A 26,117-nucleotide genomic window follows, 5' to 3' on the forward strand; every position below is an offset into this window, starting at 1 on the left:
ACGCCCACGTCGTGGAACGTCATTTTACTAAATACAGCTAGTCCGTCTTTATCGGGACTAACCAGTGGACCACGTTGCTTGCAACTCAACTGAGCTACACAAACGTCTGTTTTCCTTTGGTCTCTGTTATTATCTAATTTAAGCCACTGTGATTTCTTTCGCTTATACTAGCCGAAGCAACAGATGTTGAGCAAGCATGCTAACAGAAGCTATCTTCACTAGCATGAATCGGGTAATGTTGACTGTGTTGTAACGTTAGCAGCTCTAACAGTTCAGTATGTATTCTCATCGAGCTAAAGAGAGACAGAGAGAGAGAGATACAATAAGAATACGATGTTAACTGACTGTTGTGCTCATGAACTCTCAAACGCTCATCATTGAGTTGAATGCAGTCGCATGTGTTTAGCTCATTTTACGTGCGTTCAGTATCTTTGTCACATTAGCTGATGCTCGCCAGAGGTGGAGGAAGTATTCTGATTGTTTTCCTAAATAAAATTAGTAATAACACGCTGCAGAAATTACAAGGAAAAGTCATGCGTTGCGAATGTTACTGCAGTAAAAGGTTTTAATTATGATCAGGAATATGTACTTTTCAAAATAAAAGTACCCCACGAAGACAAATGTCCTTTAGGAGTGTTGTACTATTTTACACAGATTATTAGTAACATCAAGCTAAAACTATTGCAGTCTAATACAAAAGTCCTGCAATAAGTCCTCCCTTCATGAATGTTATAATGTTGGGGTTGGGGGGGGGGGTTTGAAAGGGTTGATGATTCATCTATATGATAATTTTGGAGTATGTAGTTTGTGCTGCTGTTGAATTGTATGACATTCTATACAGAGAGGTGATTCTTGTTTTGTCTAACAGTCCTAACCTCAAAATAATCGATCGGTGATCATTTCTCTTTAATGAACAGATCTGTATGGTCAGAAAATTGTATAATAATGCTGCAAAATTGCAAGGAAAATAAGGAAAAAGGACAAGTAAAACACCAAGAAATAATGATTATAAACTGAGCAAAGCAGCAGCCATATTTTCAAAATCTGTACCCAGAAACATATGTACATGAAAGTGCACATAGCCTACATTTGCATACTTATACACATATATAAACTCGCATGCATAGTTATGAAAGTGTTTTTAAATTTCGTTGTCGAGGTACCCTGAGGTGTCTGGTCTAAGACTATCTGTCTCTGTCTAATCTGTGTTGGGTTTTACTTCTTATGCTTAGTGACTATGTGCCCTTATAACCAGGAAAAGACAGCATGTAAACTACATCATATTCATTAAGTATTTGAAATCCTAGACTCCAATCTCACCATAGTATATTAATATTATATTAATATACCTAATATCTCCCAGCTCAGTCCATCTATTTGAAAAAGAGTCCTCTATGACCTTTTTATTTTCAGCGCCTGGCTTCTTTAATGGTTTTTCCACATTATTGTGCCCCTTACTTTTAAATTTATGTAAATATTGGATTATCTCTGTCTGATAATATTTGCATCATTTGTTTTGTCATTCTTGTTCAGCTATGAATGTACAGCCCGCATATACTTCAGGATTGATCTGCCAACATTTAAAGAGCAAGCATGAGCAGCCTGGATCAAGACCAGCGTCTCAATCCTAGTTGCCGTGACAAAACAACAGTCTCAAGTGATTCATCAGACACTCGTGAGCTCGCCAAGCAGCCTCTCCAAGGTCTACAATTGGCATCACATGCAGTGCTGGAGAAAGCGCAGCAGAGGGGCAGGTTGAAGTGCTCTAAATGTGGAGGATCAAGGATGTTTTTCTGCTACACATGCTGCTCATTAGTGGGTGTCGGCCTGCAAGAAATCCCCTTAATCAAGGTCAGTTAGAGGTTAGGACTCACTTGATTGTTCTTCTAAGAGAGGCCTTCAGCTAAGGAGTTGCTGTAATAGTAGTAGTCTAATGCGGAGGAAAACATTAACTAATGTCTTTCATTGAAGGTTTATGAAATATTTCAAACGGTGTGGTTGAAATGTAAGTCTTCTACATATTGTATGTTGTGCTCAGCTTCCTGTGAAGATAGACATCATCAAGCATCCAAATGAGACAGATGGCAAGAGCACTGCAATCCATGCCAAGATCCTCGCACCCAGTGATGTCACCATATACACCTACCCCTGCATACCTGAGTTTGAAAAGGACAAGGTTAGTTGTTCATCACTAAAAAGTTTATTTAACTCTTACACGTTTAGAAAAATGAAAAATAAAAGTTGAATTGGTTGTCAAAATAGCAGTTTCTTTTTATCAATTAATCAAGCAAACAACTACTTGTTTCAGCTCTATTGTTAACTGTCATTTCTGCCGCTTATTTTTTATTTTTACCTATCACGAAAACACCATTGTCACTGCATTTTGTTTGCTTTATTCATTTATATTTTATTTTTATAGCAAGTCGATGCTTTTAATAGTGTTATTCACTAAATAATTCACATTGATATTGAGTTAAATGGCTGTTTTGTGCATTAAATCTACCTGTATTTGTCATAGTAAACACATTCGGATCCATTGATCCATACCATCCAACTTAAAATAAATAAATTTAGAGGGTCGAGTCAGTTTCTGTATTTTCATATTTCGTGCTTGACAAGTTTAAATTCCACAGCACTAGTTTATATTAGACATAATCAAATACAGACTTACAGTGGCTTTAGTGCACAGGCCATGTAGTATGTTTATTTATTATTTAGTCTTTGACAGTTCCAGACTTTACATTTTTTCTTCTTGCCTCATCTATTTTACTCAACTGAATAATCTCCTGTTTTTAATTTTTCTTCTTTCTTTATCGAACTGTCTTCCCTCGGTGCTTCCTAAACTTAACAATGTATAAAACACCAACTTCAGAAACAACATCTTAATATATATCTTAAAAATACTTTGTTTTACCGTAGTCTTGGTCTGTATGATGGTGTTCCGCTCTGAATCTGTGTCGTCTCTTTGGGCTCCCCAGGTTGTTTTAGTGTTCCCTGGTCCTGGGGCTGTCTCAGTTCAAGACATGATGCAGTGTTTGCTTGACAGGACTGACAGCAGGTCACATGACTTTGATGAACCCCGCATAAAGAGGCTGAAAAGTGAGGAAGTTCAAGGTGCCACACACACTGCCAAGAGCCTGGAGTCAGGGACCCCAGATGAATCAAAGGGCACGGAGTCAAGGGTGTATCCCCTACAGAGGGTGGTCTTCATTGACAGCACATGGAACCAGACCAACAAGATCAGCACAGATGAGAGGCTGCAAGGTAATCATGAAAGATTTCATACGTGCAGCTTTTCAGACAGCTTTGGCTGCTGCTAGTTATTAACGGGTTAACATGATCTCACTCCGTGTTGTCTTCTGCTTTCTGACTGACATGTGTTCTCCATCAGATTTACTCCAGGTAGAGCTGAAGATGAGGAAAACATGTTTCTGGCGCCATCAGAAGGGTAAACCTGACACCTACCTAGCTACCATTGAGGCTATTTATTATTTCCTCAAGGACTTCCATGAGCATTGTCTTTCTAGGGAGTACAATGGAGAATATGATAACCTTCTCTTCTTCTACTCCTACCTGCACTCGGTTGTCAACAAAGCCAAGATTTCTGCTGGAAAATGCTGAAGGATGAATCCGCTAAAAAGAGACTGTAAAGAACTGGAGCTAAAGAGCAGATACATGCAAGCTCCAGTATATCTGGTTGTATTATGATTTTTATTTTGTAAGGGATACCATGACATCTATTTGTATAAGAATATGCACTAAAACATTTCTGTTTACAATTACTAACATGAATGAGTTGTGTTTGATAAATGAGTAATAAAGGAATCGAAATCAAATCAAAGATTGACTTAGATATATTTTTATTTACAAATCAATACATATTAAATTTTGAGTTATTTATGTCCCTTATTTTCAAAAAAAAAAAAAAATCATCTTCTGAATCTTAGGCACCTGTGTAATAGAATCACATCTGTTGCAGACCCAATAAATATATCCTGAAAGCTAATGCTGGAAATATAGTATCTGTCATCGTGATGAATGGCAACTAGTAGTAGGCCTCTCTGATCTTGGCTTGCAGGCCATCACAGGTCTTCTTGGCATCTCCCAGCAACATTGATGTGTTGGGCTTGTAGAAAATGGGGTTATCTACTGCAGCGTAGCCCACGCCCAAGGTACGTTTCATCACTATCACCTGGAGAAAGGTTGTTTTTTTTATTAAAAGTATGGTATTACTTTTTGTACCACAAAGATAAAAATACTATGATATTGTTGGTGCATCAATGCATATCAAAAAGATCATTAGAAAGAAAGGTAGACCAACCTGTTTAGACTTCCACACCTCCAGAACAGGCATGCCAGCAATTATAGAGTTGGGATCCTCTTGTGCTGCAGAATTCACTGTGTCGTTGGCTCCAATGACCAGCGTCAAGTCAGTTTCTGTGGGCCACAGATGTTTACAGACTGATACACCAGACAGATGTTCTGCAATTGTCCCTACTAATGTTATTGGGTTCCCCAGCACCACACTTATCTCCTCCCCCCCCCCGTCATAAACAGAACCATGTGTCGGACTGCATGCCTGGTTGCTAAGAAAACAGGACTGTTGCCCTAATAACATGGCATGTCAAAATATCAAGACAACACAAGGCCTCTGCAATGGTATCTGAGAGATGAGGGGGGGGTGCAATTATTACACATAATTGATCTAGTATTATTATCATCATCTGGTAATATTATCTGACTCCTTCCTGCCAAAGCTGAAAACCACGTAGCAGTAAATATTCAAACAGCACTCTAGACTACCTGGGAAGTCGTCATTGATCTCATCCATCTCCAGGACCACATCGTAGGGAACACCAGCCTCAGCCAAGAGGACGTTCAGCTGGCCGGGCATACGACCGGCGACTGGGTGGATACCAAACCTGTTGGAGAGGAAGGACACAAAATATTACTGCTCATCAACACTTGCAGTTGACATATTTGCATTTAAAATATACTTCTTGACCATTAATGCCCTGCTGGTGCCACAAGTAAAAATGCACCTGACTCTTTGACACAAATTCAGATTTGTTGTAACATGCAGAGAAAAACAAAAATAAAAAAAAAAAAATGGTGGAGGATGGAGATATTTTACTTGAAAATCCTAAATTTAAAATTTTAAGTAAAAATACTATAAGCAAAATGAAATGTAATATTTGATGTTTATTACTGATTAATTAATGTGTAGGTAGAATTTTCATGTGGAAGCTGATGGAGGTGAATCTACTGTTAACTACTTTATTTACTGTCGAGTAGTCTGAGCTATAACAGCGCATTTTTTATTTTATTTTTATTTTTTTATTAAATAAATGATCACGTTAAGTACAATCTAAATCTGAAAACTAAACTGAACTATAGTTGTCATGTAAATGTATGAGTAAAACATTTTCCTCTGAAATATAATTGCACAGAAGTATAAAGTAGCATAAGATTAAAATACTCATTTGAAATTTTACTTTCGATACTTCTGTGTCATTACTGTATAGTTACTTTTTAAAAAAAAAAAAAAAAAAAAAAAGGTACTTTGCCATTTCCCACTTTACAAACAGGATAAAATGCAAATATTTCCCACAAATCATGTTAGTTGCTTTTTGATTAAAATGCCTAATTTAAAAATAGTAATGGAAAGAAAACCTGTGATTGTGGACTCTCTGTTTAACCCCAACTGAGGACAGAGAAGCTGCAGTAATCTGGTTTATAAAGAAGATGAAGAACATGAGTGCTGACACTCACCTGACAGTCTTTCCCTGTTCCCTCAGCATCTTCACCATGTCTGCTATTGGGTACTGGGCTTTGGCTGCACACAGACCCCAACCTAAGCACAAAGATATACAGAGAATCAATGCAATAGCCTTACAAATTGCGTTCTTAATCTTAGGCTATAATCTGCTTCATTTTACAAGTATCTAGAGATTCTTTAATCCCTTTGGTTGTTTTAGTTTATTATCCAATTTTCCAAGCACTTCATATATCTGGATTGGCGTTCTTGTTAATTGCCCTACTGGAATAAATAAGTATTTGATACATTTATTGTTCATAACCAAATGAAAGCTCAGCGATCCAGCAGGGGTTCAACAACAATAAAGCCAGTTATTCATCTAGCCTCTATTCTTTCTTTTGTCCTCTTCTCTCTGTCCTCATCCACCACAAGTCTCCTCGTGTATTAAATCATAGCATTTCATTGGTCTCAGAAACATTTTTCTAAAGAAAACTTTTGCATGTGTGGTGTGCATGTGGGTCCCCTGCGTGCAAAGAACTCCTTTCCCTCTGTCTGCATAACCCCTATTTAACCCTGGTGGTCAGGTACCTCGTAGAGTTCAGCATTAACCCTAATCGAGGTTTTTTGAAGCCAGTTGCCCGTAACCCGTATCTTCTAATTCCCCAGACAACTGGAGCCTTCTGTTTCCTCACTGCCACGCTTTGTTGTTGACAGCGCATGGAGAAGTCCTGAGTCTGGACTCAATAGCTCTTACGACTTTTCACTGTTTCTCTAATCAAACCAGCATGCTGGACCACACAGCTGTCCTTGTGTTGGTTTGGAGCCATTGGAAAACAACAGCAATCCAAGTATCCAAGTTATTCAGAGTGGTTCCTCTCGCTCTGCCGACTCAATGCTCAGTTGTCAGACTGGTTTGTCTGGATTTTTCTATGTAATAAACCAGGATGTGGTCGTCATCTCACACTCAAAAATCTGACCATCTTTGCTAACAAACATGTACCGACACACTCACTTAATACTGTTGGCTGTACATGTATCACAAGACACCGGGTGTCTTCGGGATCATTTGTGGGCAAACTGCTCCCTCCTGTGGTGACCATGCTTCAATATTCTGACTTCTAATCAATTACTACCTATCAATCAGTCCAAGATCCTAAATGTTTTTGAAAAAAGCTTCCACCTTCTCCAGAGCTGCTGCACAAACATATTTGATCAACGTTTCGTCAAGTTAAGTCAATCAGACGAGAGAGAGCGTTGATGTTATTGATCGACAGTCTGAAAACCTGCAGCTGGAGTTCAGAGGAGGATCCACACTGTTCAGTGAAGAGAGAATCTGATATTCAAGTCGTGGCCTACCTTAGTCTCTGATGTCAACCATAACCTCTTTCTTACACCTGTCTCTTTCAGAGGCCCCAATCGTTTTCAAGAGTGTATCCACTTTCCACTGAGGAAGAAGCTCTTGCTAATGTGTACAGTATGTATGCAAGATTTAAAATGACAAAATTATTAAATTGGTGGTAATTGTAGCATTGGTTTGGTTTTTAAACTTAAAATCATATACATGTTGACTACTGTGCAGTCTTTTTGACCATGATGTTTTGAAAATAATGCTGTTGATGAAGTTGGACTGGCTCCACACACAATGACAGTGTTTCCCTGATGTTCCTCTCATGCACTGACTGCTAACTGACTTTGGCTGAAATTTAAAAAAGGGGATCTCCACTGATGTTTCCAGGCCATTGGGCGTGCAAGTGATGTCACTTGAGTCAGCATTGTTCGGGGTGAAAGTCTACAAGTTTTAAAACTTAAAAAAAAAAAAAAAAAAAAAAGGTGGTTGGTGTGCCGTTAGAAAGAAGTGAGGTTAATAAACCTCTGTGGCCTCACTCTTCATCTCCACTTGAGGCCAAAAGCTGACTTAAGTTGAGTTGCATCATGGATAATGTTGGCACCAGGTTTTGATGAGTAAAAACAAAAATCGATGCCATCTGTAGTTCTGCTGCATCAATTTTGATCCTTTCGACACTTGATACTTGTAACGTTTCCGTCATTTGAAAGGTTTGGACAAAAGACAATAATAATAAATATTAAAACTCTGATCTGATTCCATTCAACAATACATAAAAATGCTTTCAGCAACATCCAGCTATAAAAAAAAAAAAAAAATCATTTTGGCATGTAAAATAAGTTCTGGTTGAACGGTTTTGCTTTTTAACCAACTCGTGACAGATGAGCTACCATGTTAATCTGAGCCACAAATTGAAAATTGAAAATCCCTTTTTAACACCCAGTGCACCCCCTTACCCTGTTCACGAATGTCTCGTGTTGCATGTACCTGGTGTGATGATGATGTTGTTGGCTTCTTTGACTATATCAATGGTCTGGTCCAAGTTGACCTCAGTGTGAGTGCCAACAATCTCCATAGGTTTACCGCCTGCTGTGGAGGTGGTGCCGTACCCACCCAGGATCACATTGGGCAGGGAGCGGTTCATAGCCTTGGAGGAGAAGGGGAGAATAACTCACTCATTCTCTGGATATTGTGCCGATTGTACACTGTACAATTTACATGTGGCTGGATGTGCTTTCGTCTACTCACCACACACATGATGTAGGAGAGGATGGCACCGGAGGAGCCAATCAGAGCTCCGACAATCGTCATGAGATTGTTCTCCAGTAAGAAACCCTCAGCACAGAGCGCCCATCCAGAGTAGCTGTTCAATACGGTAATGACCACAGGCATGTCAGCGCCGCCGATGGCTGCCGTCAGGGTGACACCCTACAGGGAGGTTGGAGAAGTTGTATAGAAGTAAAACAAGGAGTTAGCAAAAATCATTTGAGCTACATGAGCCAATTAAAACCAGTTTGAGTCCAAAATGAGATGTCCAATCTGGAACGATGACCAAAAGTTTCAAAGTGGGTACCATCTCCTATAATGCAGTTTCTTAAGTATCTTATCAGTGGAGTTGAACATCTTCATTGTTTAAGTTACTATCTTTTTTTTTTTTTTACTTCACCTTTTCTTAACTTGGTGAAAACTCACCATAACAGTGGAAAGCCCAGACACTCCCAGTAGACAACCCATGCCAGTACCATAGCTGGAGCTGAGCATAAAAGGCACCATGCCTCCCATTGACGCTGCCATCAGGCCGGCGTTCAACATGTGGCGTCCCGGCAGGAGCAGTGGGGCGGAGTCCAGGACACCTAGAGCCAAAACAAGTTTCAGAGAAATAATTGCCACTCTTTTGTAAGGCTAAAGGGAAATAATGTGACAAGATAAAACATGCAAGCACACTTTTCTCTTCAGCAGCGTCAAGGGTCTTTGAGCCCCCAGACTTCTGTGTTGAGGCCTCTAATCAGACGCCTGAGAGTCTGTCCCATCCATAAATCAGACAGCAGCCCTCTTCCAACCACAGCCTTGCAGCCACTGCCCTGCCCTAGCCATAACAAATTACCAGAAATCTTTGCATGTGTTCCTCTTGATTATTTGCATTGTAATGTAAATTTGTGACTGCTGAGACATGCACACAAACAGCGAGTCTGTGCCTGGATTTTCCAGAGGATCTTTGGCTTTAACTAGATGAAAGAGACAATCAGTGCCAGAGGATATGAAGCTCAGTGTGTTTATATAGATATTAGTGTGTTAAATAAAGAGCAATGATTGACTTGAAAAGGACATAGTGTACTGACTAAAACATCCAACACACACACACACACTTACCTTGAAGCTTCCCATAGGCCACCAGTGATCCACTGAAGGTGACACCTCCAATGTAGGTGCCCAGATATGCCACGGTCTTGAGAACACCAGCGGCTGGGTGAGTTTCCAGGTGGGGGTACTCAATCATGAACTCAGCAACGCAGGTGAGAACAGCTGCCAGCCCCACAAGGCTGTGGAAGGCTGCCACCAGCTGGGGCAAGTCTGAGATTTCAATGCGCTTGGCAATGGTCAGACCTGCAGTCGAGATATGAAGATGAGCCCAAGAGAGGGGAAAAAAAAAAAAAAAAGGCAGATTTCAGAAAATCTCAGTGAGTTACTATGTTTGGCTAAGTCAAACACTAAGCTTCGCATGCACACTGGCTGAGTTTAAATACAAAAAAATCATTTTGAAAGTAAAAAATAAGAGTTAAAAAGGAGCAAATGTTTAAAACGCAGACACCTGTTTTCAGTTACAGAGCCTGATCTTCAAAGCCAGTCTGATGAGTCCTAAGTTAAGTGTTTAAGTGTGTTTTCTTGAAAACATAAGGACACTAATTTAACACTGAGTAAACCCTCATGTTCTGCTCCTTTTGTGTGTTGATTATAGTATCATTTATCATCCTGCTTTCTTAAATTACTATTAGCATGTACAACATTCAGACATGATGACGAAATCCACTCATCTCTGTATCTGGACAGGATCAATGATATTCTGTTATGAATTAGCAAAAAAATAAAAATAAAATAATAATCTCACTCTTTCAAGACCAGATGAATTGCATGCAAAGTTAATAACATGTAACTTATTCATGATGGTCTTGTAATGGTTTGTAAATAAACTGTTGGACTTCAAAAATTTTGTTTTTCTTAAAGACTGAAACACAGAGATGCCTTGTTGGTGGGTAGTGTCTCTCTGCCATGATACAGAAAGACAACACGGGATCTCTTCAGAAACTAAATTACATAGTCATCATGTGTGTCTCAATTGTAGATCCACTAGAAGCAGTTAGCTACAAACCCAGGGTTCCTCCAGTGGCCATGGCCAGAGACATCTGAGACAGCAGTTCTGGTGAGGGTTTGAGGGCACCGAGGGTGGCGGCAATGCCCCCTGCCACTCCCATCATGCCCAGGGCGTTCCCAAGGCGACTGGTGCCCTGTGCAGAGAGGCCTGCCAGTGCCCCAACACAACACAAGCCTGAGCCCAAGTACATCATCTGAGGTAGAAGACACAAAGTCAGACTTACTTGTGTGGCGATGACACATTTGATCACATTTACAATCACAGTCGAGTCACTCAACAAGATGTACTTAGCTCATGATGAAGGAATAAAGACATTTTTTAAATGGATTCAAAATGTATGTTTTAAAACTTCACACACAAAAACATCTAATTTAAAACGTATGTTTTAAAATTTTCTATACGTATGAGTAAAAACTAACTACAGCTGAAATTATTAGTTAGTTAATGAAAATTAAGCCAATAAATTGTTTAAGAAAAATTGCTTAGGCATGAATTCCTTTGGGTTTGGACGACTGGTTACACAAAAGTTAAAAAGTAGTTAAAAGTTAAGATATAAAATTCTCATCAATAAAGTCACGTGTATTATGTGTGAAATGAGCTACAGTTGCAGGGTTGTTATATTAGCCACAGTTGCAACATATAACCAAACACAAACAACAAATTCACTATGAACACAAGCACATACATCTAGTGTACCAAAACAGACCAGTGTACCAACAGATTAATTTCACTGACAAGCTACTTAATACTAATTAATGCCAATTAAATATGTATCCTGTCACCTGCTCAATGCTGTATCCAGCTGCCACCGAAGCTCCATATCCTCCAACAAATACACCCGTGGGCAGCAAATACAGGTAATTGTACTCAGGAGGGTCAGTGGGACGCTTGAACATGTCCAACATCCTCTGGGTGATCAAAAATCCACCTGCACACACACAGAGAGAGAAAAAAAAGGGAACTACTAATTTTTTTTTGATTGGGAAGACAAGGAATCTTGCTCTGTTGTTATTTTTATGTTGAATACAAGACCAGCAATGTTGATGGAAGAGACAAAGGCAGCAGCCAGAGCGAGACTCTCGGGCAAGGTGGAGGGTGTGAGACCTCCACCCATCAGCACCAGACCTCCTACTGCAGTCAGACCTGACACAGAGAACGGACAAAACGTCAAGATAAAATAAATGAATAAATAAAACTACACACACACACACACACAAAAACATCTAATTTGGCCATAACCACCTTATACTGACTCCTGACCTGAGATGGCATTGGTGACAGACATGAGGGGTGAGTGCAGAGCGGGGGTCACGCCCCACACAGTGTGGTAACCAACAATCCCAGCCAAGCCGAAGGTCGTGACCATCTGAGTGAACGCCGTGTTGGGGGAGATGATGCCCAGGAGCAGACACGTGGACAGACCTACAGAGACACACAGCAGTGCTGTTGATGTTGTTTCCATATCGCAGTGGTGGGAAAAAATGTGCAGTTTCTGTTGGTTTTTTTTTTCCCCCCAGTCATTTTACCATTAAAGCAATGGAATAATTGAATAGGAGAAACACACATCTATAGTTTCATAACAGGTTATGCAACTATGATGATTTGTAGTTTCTCTGATACTTCAAAGAACTGAAAAATGTATTCCCCACTGTGCTTCATTAAAATGACGTGTCTACATTCAAAAGTCCCATTAAGATCTAGTGATCTCAGTGTTCTTGATCTTAAAACGTTTCCAAATAAGATATTGTTTGAAACTGAATTATTTTTATTATCAGTTGATCTCCAAATGTTTTCTCTCAATAAAAGATCTGGAAAAAAAAAAAAAAAAAAAAAAAAAAATTGTCCCCTCGGTGACATTTTCAAGCCGGAGTGGTGGTCTTCAAACTGCTTTTCATGTCCAACTAACAGGCCAAATCCAATTATACTCAGATTACTATGATGTACAGCAAGGAGAAGCATCAAATATTTACATTTTGAGAGACTTAAAGCATCAAAATGTTTGACCTTTTTGCTTGATTATAAATCCATTATCAGAATAATTGCCGTTAGTCAACTCTAGTAATTGTTTCAGCTCTATTTGGAACTGCTACATGTTGTACAACCAAAATATAACATCAGAGTAAAAGATGACAGGAAAACACAACAGCTTTTTGACATTGGCAAAATAAAACTAAAGATTGTCATTACGTTCTAATTTCTACTGCGTTCATTATATAATTTAACATACGTTTTGTTTTTCCTCAGTAGAGAGCGGGGTTTTGCGCAAAAAAGATCTTACAAATCCCTTGTAAAATAACCTAAGAGTTTATGTAATTGGGCCACATGTCCAGAGGAATATTTCTTCATGGATGTGTGTTTTTGTATCTGACCTGTGGTGTAGATTCCAGCAGAGGTCATTGTGCGGTTGAATGGAGAAATCGCCGCCGCTTTCTCAGCCTCCAACTCTACGACTGTTTTCTGTTTTACTGGGGCTGGGGGGGCTGTTTTAGGGAGAGGCGATGGGAACATGTTCTTGCCTTCCTGGATACAGCAGAAAAACACACAAGAGGACCAGTGTGAGAGCACAGAGGACGTCCACAGAGTTTTGCGTGAGAAACACACATCAAGACTTTGGAGTCTTGCATTGTGGGAGATCTCGCCTGGATGGTGGGAGCACTCAAAACACAAACCCATGGACTGCATAGGAGATTATACTGAACAAACAGCAATCACGAACCAGTTACCAGTGGTTTTCAAAGATAAATTCTCTTTTAAGGGGCCTGAATAATGCTTAGTTTAACAAGGGGTAAACCGATATGTCCTGTTGAGGTTGCATGCTTTCTCTGCCATAAACAATGTGTCAAAGCCACAATTCCTGGAAAAGTATATTTTGAAACGTTCATAACATTCTTGCCGGGATCCAGCACGAGCTATTCCCAGCTGGGATGGGGTTTTTAGTACTCATTTGGCGTAGTCTCCCAGCATGACAGAATCTGATAGCTCACGCTGAGAGTGAGGGATGCCAGCGGAGTTGGAGGTTGCCAGGAGAAAGTTACAACAAATAAAAACTCACCTTCATAACAAGAGTCCCACGGATGACATGGTCAATTGTTCCATAGTCGAATTCTTCCGTGGGCTCATAGTGGAAGTATTCCTTGTCTGGGCTGATGGCCTTCAGCAGCTTCAGTATGTTATTTGAATACAGAGTGCTGGCCTGGGTGGCCATGCGGCTGGGCAAGTCTGTGTAGCCAACGTGTGTGACACCCTAGTCATTAAAAGTATACCATTAGTCAATTTTACACATGTGAACAAAACAGAAAAGACAGAATTTCTTTTGTTTCCTCAGCAGAAAGCTCACCTTGTGAACATGCAGCTCACCAGGCCTGGTGGTCTCGATGTTGCCCCCTGCCTCTGCAGCCAAATCCACCACAACGGAGCCATCCTTCATCGACTCCACAAACTCCTTCTTGATCAGGATGGGAGCCCGCTTCCCTGCATGGGAACAGGAAACGGAGGGACAGGTGAGATGGATCAAATGTTCATAGCATCACGCATTCTGAGAAACATGGAAGGAAGTCAGAGAAAAATGGCTCCACAATAAAGCCGCATTCATAGATTTTTGGCCACAGAAAGGAAGAAAAGCATCTGTATCAAAACAAGCCAATTGAGTTGTTATGGCTAACATGTTAGCAAGTCATTTCCTACTTACACAATCAATCAACAGACATGAAACAGCATAAGCATTTACTTTAAGTCTTCTGGCTGGCCACCTGATGTTCCAAAATTTATAATCTTTTTGATTTAGTCCCCTCCAACTCCTGAGAAAAATAGCTGGGTCTTTAGCTGCTTTGTGTGTTCACCAATCTGAACCTTTATCTGTCAGCTGTAGGCAGGTATCACACAGGTGGTTTATCCAAGTTTGTTGCTGGACACCACTGCTAACTGGTGCTGATGACAGTAGCCAGGTATCAACGATAAAAAACATTTCCAGGCTGCTGTAAAAGTCATGAGGTTCAATCTTACGATGCACAAAATACACATTAATGGAGCTTTTAACAGCAAAACATAAAAGAGAAGGTACCAGTGAGACTGACCTGGAATCAGGGCAGTGCTGATGAGAATGTCGACCTCTTTACACTGCTTTGCGAAAAGGGCCATCTCGGCCTCAATGAACTCTTTCGACATCTCTTTGGCGTAACCTCCGACTCCCTCGCCAGACTCTTTGATGTCTACTTCTAAAGGCTCTGCCCCAAATGACTTGAACTGCTCCAGGGCTGCCGGCCTGACAGACAAGAAACAGCCAGGTTATTGTTAAAATCATCAAAACCATCATCACTCCGTCTGCAGTCTTTTTTTTTTTCTTTTTAAAAACCATCTTATACCTGGTGTCAAATCCTCTGACTATGGCCCCCATCGACTTGGCTGCACCTGCTGCTGCTAAACCAGCGACTCCACCTCCTATAACCAGGACCTGTGTACGACAGAAACATCATATATATTATTGTACAGGGAGGGGTCTGGCACAGTCCACCTTTACATATTTTATTTAAGGTACAATGAGAAGAAAAAGCAAAGATTGTGGGAAGACGAAATCCCTCATATTGACTTGTGCTATATGTAGACGCTTACCTTAGCTGGTGGTACTTTCCCTGCAGCTGTGATCTGTCCAGTGAAGAACCTTCCAAAGTGGTTGGCAGCCAGAACCACAGCTTTGTACCTACAAAACAAACACTCAAGTCAAGTTTACAGTAACTAGACATTCTTAAACAGCTAAAAACATAAGAATCTGTATCTAAATGTCCATTTGTCTTTACCCAGCGATGTTAGCCATGGAGCTGAGTGCATCGTAGCCCTGTGCGATGGTGACTCTGGGCACCTGGTCCATGGCCAGCACAGTGCTCTGTCTCTCTGACAGCTTCCTCATCAGCTCCGGGTTCTGTGCTGGATAAATGAAGCTCACCAAGGTCGTCTTAGGCTTCATGAGGTCTGCCTCACTCACACTGGGGGCTCGGACCTAAATCAAAAAAAAGGAGGAAAATTCAGTAATATCTAAACTCAAATAAACGATTTGTCTGACTGGATGACCAAGAAGCAGATGTGTACGAACCTTAAGGACCAAGTCTGAGCCAAGGGCCCCCTTAACATCAGTGATGGTGGCTCCAGCTTCTACGTACTGTTGGTCAGAGAACTTGGATTCCTCACCAGCTCCACTCTCCACCTGTACCTTGAATCCCTGTTTGACCAATGCCTGCACCCCCGCAGGTGACAGCGCCACACGACGCTCATTCTGTACCGTCTCTTTAGGGACTCCCACTACCACATCCTTGTAGAGCACACCTGAGCACCCACAAACCAGATGACAGTTGAATCTGCAGTACATTAAAAAGCCATGAAATGCATTCACAAGTCTTTGTTGAATATTAGAATCTGTCGTTCATATAAAAAAAGAAAAACTGAGTGACTTTTGTGTCTTTATCTTTTAGTGCAACAACACAGGAGAGCATGCGTGTAGAGCTGAGATTGTGTGGCTGCAAACAGTGTCAGGTTACACATGTCTCTCCATACACGGCATGGTGACCTCGCCGCCATGGAGACATTATTAGCAGCTGATTGGCTCCGAGCCAGCATACACGGAGCGGCCTACACTCCCACACAGACACGCTTAAAATCCAAAGTTAAAAAAGCGCTCAGTAACTTGCAAAACGCTCACAAACACTCGATGACAAGTGCCGAGCAAAGAGCACTGACTCCATAAACAAATGTCTGAACAGAATCTGCCAGACTGCAGCTGAAGTTTTACATGTCACCTTTAACTGACCTCTCATATGTTCTCAAATATTAGCAGCACCTACAGCTCAGTGAGCAAAGCGACTGCCTGGTCCACACCAGAGTTCCCAAATTTTGGAAAGATCTCTAGCAACTTGTAGCAAACAGCTCATGATCTGTGGAGTTTTCCGCTCTTCTGGTCAGAAGGAGCGTGTCCTTGAGTGAACCGTTACACTGTCATTCCTCAACTCAGACACAGAGGAAAGCCAAACCAAAGAGAGAACGCAGACCCAGCCTGTCCTCTGTGGAAAAGACCGCAAGGTTAAGCAGAGAGATTTCATCAGAGCAGTACATTTCCTACCTCTGGAGGCCTTTTGATCCCACAACACAGGGAAAGTCCTGAACTGCCTCCTCCCAGGTATCTTCTGACGGACCCCTTGCTGCCGAAAAACGACAGAAGAGCTGGAGATGCAGCGCAGGAGGGTCGACATGGCCACTGAGCGTCCGCCCTGAGACTCCCTCTGGCTCTTGAATATGAACACAAACAATCAGATGTAGCTGATAAGTTAACACTGCTGCTGCATCTGCTGTCAAATAACAAAGAACATTATAATCTCCCCCCCCGGTTAGGTCCTGAGCCCAACACACTCAGGCTGTAGGTGCTGCGAGGCCTACAGAGAGCAGAGTGACACTTCAGCACTGCAGGACACGACACACACACTCACACAGGGCCCAGGGTTGATTACAGACTCCGGGCTTGTTCGCGAGATCTGGAATTATGACGGCACAGAGGGAAACTGTGCCAAGTCTGGCCTAGTTGTTGTGGGTAGGAGCAGAGACATCGGGTAGAGGCATGGGAAAGTCAGATAAAATGTTGTGGGGCGAGAGGGGGCAGCTCAGGACGCAAGACACAGGTACAAACTTTTTTACACAAGCAAACTGTATAAAATTCTGTGTTTACAAATACTTGTTTCTCAAAGACACATACTTTAAGAAAAATCAATTAAGAGTGGAAACGTGTAATATTTTTCTTGGTGTTTTAATTTCTGAGCCAGACCAGTTGTCCCTGATCATGTGTTTGCTATTTTTTCCATCCATTCATTCATTCACTCACTGAATCACACAGTCAACCAGTGTACTTTCTCCGCCACCACCTGTTTACTAATTCTTCCATGAAATGAAAAACTGGTTGATTGCGTTATTATTCCCAGACTTGCCTTTCAGATTTGCAGAAAGAGCAGGTTTATGGTTCAGCTTTCCCTCAAAAGCGACGGCAGGGGGAGACGTCCTACCCAGGATGCCCTCGCCTGCTTGCAGGGACAGTCAGACGACCTTCCGTTCCGTGTTTCCGATATCACAGCTGCACTATTTATGTATAAATAGCGAGCCACGTGACTCCACTCATGGTTTCACGTGTATTGGATCCACTAATGTGAAAATATCACTTTACATGTATTTTGGTGGTGAAACAATTTACAACTTTTATCATTTTTATGTGAAATTAAAATATGTGTTTGCAGTGTAAGTTATGGATATTTGCAAATCGCTCTGTATTATTGTGGATACTTTAACACAAATGAAAGAAATGTGTTTGTGGATAAATATATTCGTGTATCATGCTACATATTTGTGGATTATTTTCTGTGGGTAAGAAACAATAAAGTCAAATAAAAAGTTCCACAGAAGGTCAATTCAAAAAAGTTAAATATCAGTGTCTGCCAATCTACTTTTATACACTCCAGTCCGGTAGGTGGCGGTAATGGCGGTTTGCAAGACGCCAATCAAACCAGAAAAAACAATGTTGGACAGTCTCATTTAAACCCACATGGATTTTGTAAACATTAGTAGCTCTGTTGTTACCAGTACCGATACCATTCATGACATTTTAGCCACCAATCACTAGTATCAATCTTTACCTAGTAAGTAACACTGCGACGTTTTTTTTATTCAAACGTTTTCACCGCTGCTGAGAATGAAGTTGTAGCTAGTAGCATGTAGCTAGTAGCATGTAGCATGTAGCCTAGCTGACACTGCAGCTGGAGTAATGGTACTATAGCTTCACTCATGTCTGTTTGTCTGTACTTTTAATAAAACCTTTGAGAAATGTTTAAAATAGTGACTTATGAATATTTCCAGTGATTTACATACACGAGAAAGACACGAAAAACATTTGGGTTAAATCACTGTATATTTAAATAGACTGTACTATACTATATATTTTTTATTATATTTCCTACATTTTTCAGCCGCATTTGTGTGTATAAATAGTGAAAGAAATATTTTTACAACCTTGAGGTACTATATAATAATATATCTAGTGATTATCAATGAAGATTTGAACATTTTTATACGCACCGGTGTAGTTCTTGTGTTTTGGGGTAATGGCATATTTGGACAGTTGCACTGTTTTTAAGTTTTCTTATAACATGTCGTGACCTAAGTTTTATTAGCCTCATCTTTATCTTCTTCACTTGCATGATCACCTCTTCACTCCTCACATTGACAGACAACTCCACCTCAAGCTAAATTTGAAACTCTGAACCATCTCTGAGTCACGTCTGAGCTCTTTTCTGCATGAACTATCATTTAGTAGCCAAGTGTCCAATTACCACGTATAGAAGGGCTAACACAGCTCTTTCAATATTGATGTAAACCCTCTCAAATCAAAGCTTAGACTTGGCACTTAAATGTACTATCCATTCATTTTATTTCAAAAACAATGTTTGTAGAGTCTGGAGAACAAAAAATGTTTAACTGTCCAAATACTTCTGGTCTGTATAACTGAGTTTGTGGTGTAAAAGAAGGACATATACATATGCAGATAGGACAGTCTGAAAGGTGCTAAACAAAGACAGAAATTTGGTAAAAATTAACTAAAATTAACCAGGACCCCAGATGGCTAACGTACTATAAGAACTAACGCTGTCTACTTATCTTTTTGTGTTTTCCTGTCAGTGTGGTTGGTAGCTGCTCATGGTCAATGAAGTCTCTGAGGCAGCTGTCAGTGGATCCATCAGACCGGGGCTCTCAGAGATGCAGGCTGGGTCCAGGCTTGATGTCGGAGCTGGGTCTGAGTCTGGGCTCCCCCCTGTTGGTGTCTGTCCCCGGGGGAAGCTGCCTGTGCACCGCCTGGCCCCGGCCTGACCTTGCAGAGGGCTTTCTGCAGATGGACCTGAAATGTTCTTCTCCCAGTCTGATCTCCCACCCTCCCACACACCTGCACCTGGACCCGGGTCAGCTCACACCTGTACCCTGCCCCAAACTGAAAGGTGTTAAGATAACTGTTGTAGTCCAGAGTGTTGATTTTAAGAAACGTACACCTCCTCGCCTTGTTCATGAGCTTGTGAAAGACATGCTGAAAGGTGTACATGTCCACGAGAAGTATGTGATAAACCTGGAGGATTTTGATACAGATATTAGATATGTAGTTATTGAAAGCATCAATCCGGATTCTGCCAGCACTGGAATTATCACCTCAAAAACAGGTGTGGAGATAGCTGGCATCCAGACCGTCCGGCACTACAGGAGTCAGCTGCAAGACCAGCACACGGTGTCACTGGGTGGTCTGGAGGAGGTCAGCATTTCACTGTAATGTCATTATTGCTTTCTATTGTGTTCCAACTATGTGACACCTACATTTATTTTTTATTTTTTTATTGTGTTTAAGGTGAGTGCCTCCCTGAGAGAGATGCTGCAGCTGCCCCTGCTCTATCCAGGCACTTTGAGCTCTCTGGGTGTGTCGTGTCCCAGAGGTGTGCTGCTGGTGGGGCCTCCAGGTGTGGGCAAGACCCTGCTGGTCCACAGAGTAGTGGGGGAGGTGGGAGCCAGCCTGGTGGTAGTCAGAGGGCCAGAGGTAAAAAATTATATTATTATATTAAATATTTTCAAAGGTTAAACGTTTTCACCCGCAGGTTGTGTAATTACATTCTGCAGATTCCATTTATATTATGATGTGGTAAATTGCCTTAAACTGTCAACCTATTTGGAAAGATAAAGTAATTTTTTGCTCACGCCTGTATATGAAAAGCAGATTAGTGTTGTTTCAGGTTTTATACATCACATCATCCAATTCCCAAAGGGGAGAGGGAGAGACAAGAGACTACAAGAATAGCATATCCAAGCAGAAGTAGTGTTATATAACTATTCATGATTTAACACCAGTCAGCACTGCTCTCATATACTGGCAAATCTTAACTGTTAAACATAACAATTTTGACAATTTTCTGCCCTTCAGAAACTCTGTTTTCCTTGAAAGAAATCCTCCCAGACATTTTTAAGTATTCTAAAATGAAAAAAAAAGAGTGTTGCACAAATGAAGATACTTAATTCTCAAATGACATCATGTCATAACGTGGTTTCAGGCTATAAGGAGGTGTGCCAGAGGCCTGTTGATGACATTTTGGGTAATAGATTTAGAATGATTAAAATAACTTAAGCAGCTTGAACCAATGAAGATCCAGATTCAACCAAACTTTTCCTGTAATTGTCTTATTTTTTTTCAAGTGTACGGGGACACTTGTGTGTAATTACAGTTTATTATTATTAATAGTGGTTGTTAATGATTATTTCAGGTGGTGGGATCACGGCCGGGCGAGAGTGAGGAGAAGTTGCGGGCTGTGTTTGAACGGGCTCGATCTGCAGCTGAAGAAGGTCCGTGCGTGCTGTTCTTAGATGAGCTGGACACTCTGTGCCCGAAGAGGACCGGCTCATCAGCACCGGAGAACCGTCTGGTTGCTCAGCTTCTCACACTGATGGACGGGATCGATCAGTCGGATCGCTTCCTCATCGTCGGAGCCACCAACCGGCCGGACAGCTTAGACTCAGCACTGCGCAGGCCTGGAAGATTCGACAGAGAGGTACGGAGGGTGAAATGCATAAATCAATACATAATGATGAATGTAGATCTTTAAAATTTTACATCTTTCTTTTAGGTTATCATTGGAGCTCCCACCTTGCAGCAGAGAAAAGCCATCTTGTCTGTTCTGTGTGCGGGGATGCCTGTGTGTCCCAGTGTGGACATGGCAGAGCTTGCACAGAGAACTACAGGCTATGTAGGAGCAGATCTCAGCGCCCTGTGCAGGGAGGCTGCCATGCACGCTGTACGGGAAATCTCAAAGGTAAATACAGCAATCAAGCAGCCCATTATATAGAATCAGAACACAAAACACAGTGTTATATTACCCTTCAGACCTACATGTAGTACCTTCTGTCAGGATATATCCAGGACTGGATTGCATTCTGGGGAGTATTATGGTGCTTATTTGGCAACCCGACATGTTTATGTATGTGAAAGACAATGTATTTGTTTTAAATATATAAACCAAGGATTCCCTGGAGAGCAGTATTGGTGAAAAGTGGATTATCCTGATGAAGCAAAGTTAATTGAACTGAAAATGAAGTGTAAAAACGTAGTCCCCCCAGAGTGTTGAAGGCATCTGTGCATAAGTTTTCTTGTGTTTCTTTGACATTGTTGTCGGCAGGGTTCAGGGGAGCAGGTGGTGCGTATGAAACACTTCCAGGAGGCCCTGAAGCTGGTGCGTCCCTCATGTCTGCGCAGCAGCCTGGGCAGGACTGAGCTCTCTCCAGTGTCTTGGGAGCAAATAGGAGGCCTGGAAGAAGTCAAACTCAAACTAAGACAGGTAAATGGGCAGCAGTGCTTGAACTATGCAGCAAAATACAAAGAGTTTTCAGCTGAGCTTATTTACTGATAATGAGCCAAATTGTGTCCTGAAAAATCAAAGACAAGTACCTGTGATTGGAATTCATTGATTTAATTTCCCCTCCATCTGCCCCACCTTGTGTCTGAACATCAAAGAGTATCGAGTGGCCGATGAGATATCCCGAGGCGTTTGTCCGTCTGGGCCTTAGTCAGCCCCGTGGTGTGCTGCTCTATGGACCTCCAGGATGTGCAAAGACGACGCTTGTCAGGGCTGCAGCATCCTCGTCCCACTGTACCTTCCTGTCTGTCAGTGGTGCTGACCTTTACTCCCCCTATGTCGGAGACTCAGAGAAGGCTTTGGCACAGGTACGTTCATTTCACAGCCTGTAAAAAGACCTGTGATCGGCTGCTTGCGTTTGTGTCTTCCTGTCTGTTACATCCTTAAACACGTGCACCTGTCTGTCCACATGTAGCTGTTTCGGCAAGCCCGGGCCTGTGCTCCCTGTATCCTGTTCCTTGATGAGATCGACTCTCTGATTGACTCACGGTCAAACAGTCAGACGCCCAACGGTGTACACACACGCCTCCTGTCTGTGCTCCTGAATGAGATGGATGGGGTTGGCCTCAAGACGCTAGAGAGGAGAGGGACGGAGAAGATCCTCCAGGCAGAGGGAGTGGAGGAGAATCACACACATGAACAGGTCAGCTATTAAACAGATGTGTTCAAGGCTCTCACTCCTCCTTCCATCACTTAAATCACAACATCTGATCGGTATGAAGCTAATTAGTGAACATGTATTGATATAAGCTCTCTGACAGTTGGACCACCAGGAAGTGTGCAACAAAGATGTGATGGTTGTAGCTGCTACAAACAGACCTGACTGCATAGACAGTGCTCTCCTCAGACCTGGCAGACTGGACCACATCATCTATGTCCCACCACCCGACCAGCAGGTGAATTATATCTCACATGTGAATAAAAATATAAAAGATTATGGCATAAAAGCAACTGTCCAGCGTTTTAGAGGTAAATTAATAGATAATATAACAATCACCTTATTGTATCAGTGTTCATTTAAAGAGCACAGAACAAGCTAGCCAAACTTGTATATGCGTCACATCTTGTGTCTAGGCTCGACTTGCCGTCCTGAAGGTGTGTACAAAGTCGATGCCTGTTGATGCTGACGTGTGTCTGGAGGAGCTGGCGACAAAGACAGAGCTTTACTCTGGAGCTGACCTGGAAAGTCTGTGTAAAGAGGTAATGTGAAGCACAACCTAAAGTCTTATTTTCTTACACCAGGCTATGAAAATGCAAAATGTAATCCTGTTCTTAAATGCTGACATAGGCAAATGGATAAAGAGGGAATAATATTGTTTGTTTTCCAGGCTGCTCTAATGGCGCTACAAGAGGAGAACATGGAGGCTTCTGTCATCAAACACACTTACTTCCTCCAGTCCCTCAGAAAAATGAGCCCCTCTCTCACTGCCCAGCAGATCCACACATATCAAACACCACTCAGATGACAAACCACATGTGCCCATGTCCTCTGCATTGATCAATTGTATTATTAAAAAAATTGGTTTGAAATAAAATTAGTAGAACTTGACCATTGGTGTCTTGTATTTTCTCCTCTCTTCTCTTCAAATGACTGTTCAAGATCTCCATGTCAAAACCATCTATCAACCACTGACTTTCAGTTTTTAAATGTAGCCACACGAGGGCGCCCCACACTCAGAAAATGTATTGATCATCAGCAAAGTGGATGTGTTGAAGTATTGGACTCCACTGGTGCATCTCAGTGCAGGAAGCTCCGTCTGTCTACGTGCCTTTCACCTCGTACAACCCCTCATCCTGCCTACATCAGCCCGGCTCACAGGATGCTGCGCTGAGAGACGTCAAGGACTTCTTTGCACTAACAGGTGAGACCTGCCAAACACAGCTGCCTCTGAGACTTGTTGATTTTATTTCACTGATGGACTCTGAGCCTCATTGTTAGATGGAATTATTATACATTTCTCTTTAGGTATTTGAGAAAAATTTGAAAAATGACTGGATTTTTCCAAATGTTGAGAAAGCGAAAGGAGGTGAGTTGTCTATATTTTCACCATGTTGAATGATTTTGTATTGTGAATATTGGTTTTATAGCCCACGTAGGATGCATTTTTATATTATGATGCACTTCCTAATGTGTGTTCCAGCTAATTCCTCTGATAGGGTTCATGGCTTTTGCTGCAACAGGAGCCACCTCTGCTGCGCTCTACTTTCTATTTACTAAAACTGATGTTATGTGAGTGTTCGAGTACTTTTTTTTCACATTTTGATAAGATTGTATTCCACTGAATTTATTTTATAATATAAAGTGTTTTGATTGCACTTAACCTTTCCTGTTTTCATACTTATATTGACTTTAATCTGACTTCTGACTGTTTTAGTCTGAATAAAACCAAAAACCCAGAACCATGGGAGAGGGTGGACCCATTAAAACCCCAAAAGGTAATCTCTAACATTACATTACATTTCCAAACGTTTGGATGGTTGCTAATAAGATTTAAATACGTGCCAATTCTTCCAGGGTGCAGCTGCAATCTGCTGAGTCACTGAAGAAGAAATGTTATCAAATTAGTACAAGCCTTGTATTGTGATCTGAGTAGTGATGTTTATTTTGCCACACATTTTGGCTCACACCATCGTGCAGAGACTCAGGTTACCGGTCTGTTTAGATTGGTGTCACACCTGCAAATCAGGTCAGGTGAAGCCTAATTTTTATTTTTGGCATTTCACTGCAGCTTATCACCATCAATCAGCAGTGGAAACCAGTGGAGGCGCTGGAGCTGGTGAAGAGCCTCACCAAGTAAAAAAGGCGAGCATCTGCTAGCAAGATCCACAGTGTGACTACCTGCCTGTCCCTGTCCCCCCCCATCAGTCTAACAGAATCCTTTCTGCACAAACTAGGACGCTTTGACACTCAGTGTGCGGAAATGCTTCTGCTCCACTGGTGGGGTTTCACCCTGCTAAACACAAGGACACCCATCCACAACAGTAGGAAACTATGCAGAAAAAAATGATTCAAAATGAAAATCTTACTTTGTTTCTGTGATTACAACTAGAGCTATATTTATATCTAATGAGCTGCCTTTTTGATTTAATGCAGTTGCTAGTAACAGCAACCCGGATGCTCATATATAGATGTGAATGTACGATAGTGTCAATGTGAAGACACAAAATGTAAACTGGGTAAATAATGTACTGTACAGTGTCAATAAATTAATATTGTGAATGCACAACTGTCTTTTGTTCTCAAAGCTATGAACATTTAAGTAGGAATATTCATATTCATGTCTTTAGACTGATTCTTAGTCTGTTCTGTGTTATCGAGCTAATAGTATCTCCTCATCTCTCCTCCCAAAAAGTGTAGCTGGCAATAACTGACTGTATATGCACTGACTTTGACTAGAGGATGTGCTGCATCGCCCTCTTTAATATTCTGTATTTTTCTGACTTTTAACTAGTGCTATGAAAAGACCAAATTATTGCTTTGTGCTATAGACCTCTATTAGCCTTTTTCACAGCAGACATTTTGATTTGTCAGAGTAGGAGAAGGACAGACGTTACTAATCACGTTAATGGTCGGTCCAGTGTATTCAAATGTGTTAGTTAGCCAGCATGCAAAATGCCACAGCCACACTGAAACTGGAGCAGCGACATGAAACAGATTTTTATTATTTACACCTCTGTTTTTCATACTGCATCATGTCAAAATGTTCTTCTGTGAAAAAGGTTTTAAAACTTGGGCTGTATCTAAAATCACCCCCTTGTTCTCTCATTCAATACTCTCAGTAAAATGAGATCTCAGACACTAATCATCATTATTTTGCGCCATCACTGACAGGTGTTGAGCCACACTTATTTTGTATAATGCAGAACATTGCACTGGGGGATTGTTAACAGGAAGTAGTATAGCACTTTACATTTACACACATTCAGATACTGAGAATATAAAGAATATAATGCACTATATAGTAAAAAGCGAATGATTTTGGACACATGGGCACTGTAGTTCATTTTGAGTTGATCCTACATGCACTTTAAATAGTCACTAGAGCACAAAACATGTATTAATCCACCACAGAAAATAATCTCCAGTTATTTACTCCTGTATGAGTAACCTTTCCCAAAATCGACAGTGATCAGCTGTTTTAGGAAATTACTGAATCATTTTTTAAGCCAAAAATATCTTGT

The 26,117-nt window shown here is 41.3% G+C and overlaps 4 protein-coding genes across 6 annotated transcripts; 3 read left to right on the top strand and 1 right to left on the bottom strand.

Annotated features, from left to right (window-relative positions):
* Positions 1–3,841, top strand: dtwd1 (DTW motif tRNA-uridine aminocarboxypropyltransferase 1). The gene is made up of 5 exons (XM_023414591.2): positions 1–232; positions 1,534–1,851; positions 2,039–2,176; positions 2,979–3,264; positions 3,392–3,841. Exons 2-5 carry the CDS (start codon positions 1,594–1,596, stop codon positions 3,619–3,621), a joined length of 912 nt encoding a protein of 303 aa, XP_023270359.1. The 5' UTR covers positions 1–232; positions 1,534–1,593; the 3' UTR covers positions 3,622–3,841.
* A 2-nt stretch (positions 3,842–3,843) lies between these two features.
* Positions 3,844–17,527, bottom strand: nnt2 (nicotinamide nucleotide transhydrogenase 2). 2 transcript variants are annotated; one of them, XM_023414589.2, is made up of 22 exons: positions 17,436–17,527; positions 16,580–16,745; positions 15,560–15,789; positions 15,267–15,466; positions 15,082–15,169; positions 14,835–14,923; positions 14,547–14,734; positions 13,811–13,944; positions 13,526–13,717; positions 12,843–12,993; positions 11,734–11,895; positions 11,506–11,616; positions 11,256–11,401; positions 10,471–10,666; positions 9,474–9,707; positions 8,796–8,956; positions 8,352–8,531; positions 8,091–8,250; positions 5,773–5,854; positions 4,804–4,922; positions 4,322–4,437; positions 3,844–4,192 (listed from the first exon to the last, which is right to left on the bottom strand). In XM_023414589.2, exons 2-22 carry the CDS (start codon positions 16,707–16,709, stop codon positions 4,046–4,048), a joined length of 3,216 nt encoding a protein of 1,071 aa, XP_023270357.1. In that variant the 5' UTR covers positions 16,710–16,745; positions 17,436–17,527; the 3' UTR covers positions 3,844–4,045. The 2 variants fall into 2 exon arrangements, with proteins under 2 accessions (XP_023270357.1, XP_023270356.1); XM_023414588.2 differs by lacking the exon at positions 17,436–17,527 and having other exon boundaries at positions 16,580–16,931.
* Positions 17,528–17,999: 472 nt separating this feature from the next.
* Positions 18,000–23,484, top strand: afg2b (AAA ATPase AFG2B). Of its 2 annotated transcripts, XM_023414582.1 has the most exons (11): positions 18,000–18,137; positions 19,174–19,792; positions 19,886–20,071; positions 20,790–21,074; positions 21,150–21,335; positions 21,699–21,857; positions 22,034–22,243; positions 22,351–22,578; positions 22,697–22,831; positions 23,010–23,135; positions 23,264–23,484. In XM_023414582.1, exons 2-11 carry the CDS (start codon positions 19,199–19,201, stop codon positions 23,399–23,401), a joined length of 2,247 nt encoding a protein of 748 aa, XP_023270350.1. In that variant the 5' UTR covers positions 18,000–18,137; positions 19,174–19,198; the 3' UTR covers positions 23,402–23,484. The 2 variants fall into 2 exon arrangements, 1 of the variants encoding a protein (XP_023270350.1); XR_015437767.1 differs by lacking the exon at positions 23,264–23,484 and having other exon boundaries at positions 22,686–22,831; positions 23,010–23,134.
* A 199-nt stretch (positions 23,485–23,683) lies between these two features.
* Positions 23,684–25,162, top strand: coxfa4l3 (cytochrome c oxidase associated subunit FA4L3). Its single transcript, XM_087176144.1, has 5 exons — positions 23,684–23,797; positions 23,902–23,962; positions 24,077–24,165; positions 24,311–24,371; positions 24,665–25,162. The coding sequence occupies exons 2-5, from the start codon at positions 23,924–23,926 to the stop codon at positions 24,731–24,733; spliced, it is 258 nt and encodes an 85-aa protein (XP_087032270.1). The 5' UTR covers positions 23,684–23,797; positions 23,902–23,923; the 3' UTR covers positions 24,734–25,162.
* Positions 25,163–26,117: the final 955 nt, after the last annotated feature.

This window comes from Seriola lalandi, unplaced genomic scaffold (assembly GCF_002814215.2).
Source record: "Seriola lalandi dorsalis isolate HSWRI2012SDOR001 ecotype SW California unplaced genomic scaffold, Sedor1 jcf7180002054537, whole genome shotgun sequence".
NCBI classification, from domain to species: domain Eukaryota; kingdom Metazoa; phylum Chordata; class Actinopteri; order Carangiformes; family Carangidae; genus Seriola; species Seriola lalandi.

Bases quoted from the DNA above. Each gene is read 5' to 3' on its own strand.
- afg2b (XM_023414582.1), top strand. From the start codon at position 19,199: ATGAAGTCTCTGAGGCAGCTGTCAGTGGATCCATCAGACCGGGGCTCT. The intron at 21,075-21,149 runs GTACGGAGGGTG...TCTTTCTTTTAG, and splicing joins CTGGAAGATTCGACAGAGAG to GTTATCATTGGAGCTCCCAC. The intron at 23,136-23,263 runs GTAATGTGAAGC...TTTGTTTTCCAG, and splicing joins TGGAAAGTCTGTGTAAAGAG to GCTGCTCTAATGGCGCTACA.
- coxfa4l3 (XM_087176144.1), top strand. From the start codon at position 23,924: ATGACTGGATTTTTCCAAATGTTGAGAAAGCGAAAGGAG. The intron at 24,166-24,310 runs GTGAGTGTTCGA...TGACTGTTTTAG, and splicing joins TTTACTAAAACTGATGTTAT to TCTGAATAAAACCAAAAACC. The intron at 24,372-24,664 runs GTAATCTCTAAC...ATTTCACTGCAG, and splicing joins ACCCATTAAAACCCCAAAAG to CTTATCACCATCAATCAGCA.
- nnt2 (XM_023414589.2), bottom strand. From the start codon at position 16,709: ATGTCGACCCTCCTGCGCTGCATCTCCAGCTCTTCTGTCGTTTTTCGG. The intron at 13,718-13,810 runs GTGAGCTTTCTG...TTTAATGACTAG, and splicing joins GTGAGCTGCATGTTCACAAG to GGTGTCACACACGTTGGCTA. The intron at 4,193-4,321 runs GTTGGTCTACCT...ACCTTTCTCCAG, and splicing joins AGGTGTGGAAGTCTAAACAG to GTGATAGTGATGAAACGTAC.
- dtwd1 (XM_023414591.2), top strand. From the start codon at position 1,594: ATGAGCAGCCTGGATCAAGACCAGCGTCTCAATCCTAGTTGCCGTGAC. The intron at 1,852-2,038 runs GTCAGTTAGAGG...TGTTGTGCTCAG, and splicing joins AAGAAATCCCCTTAATCAAG to CTTCCTGTGAAGATAGACAT. The intron at 2,177-2,978 runs GTTAGTTGTTCA...TGGGCTCCCCAG, and splicing joins CTGAGTTTGAAAAGGACAAG to GTTGTTTTAGTGTTCCCTGG.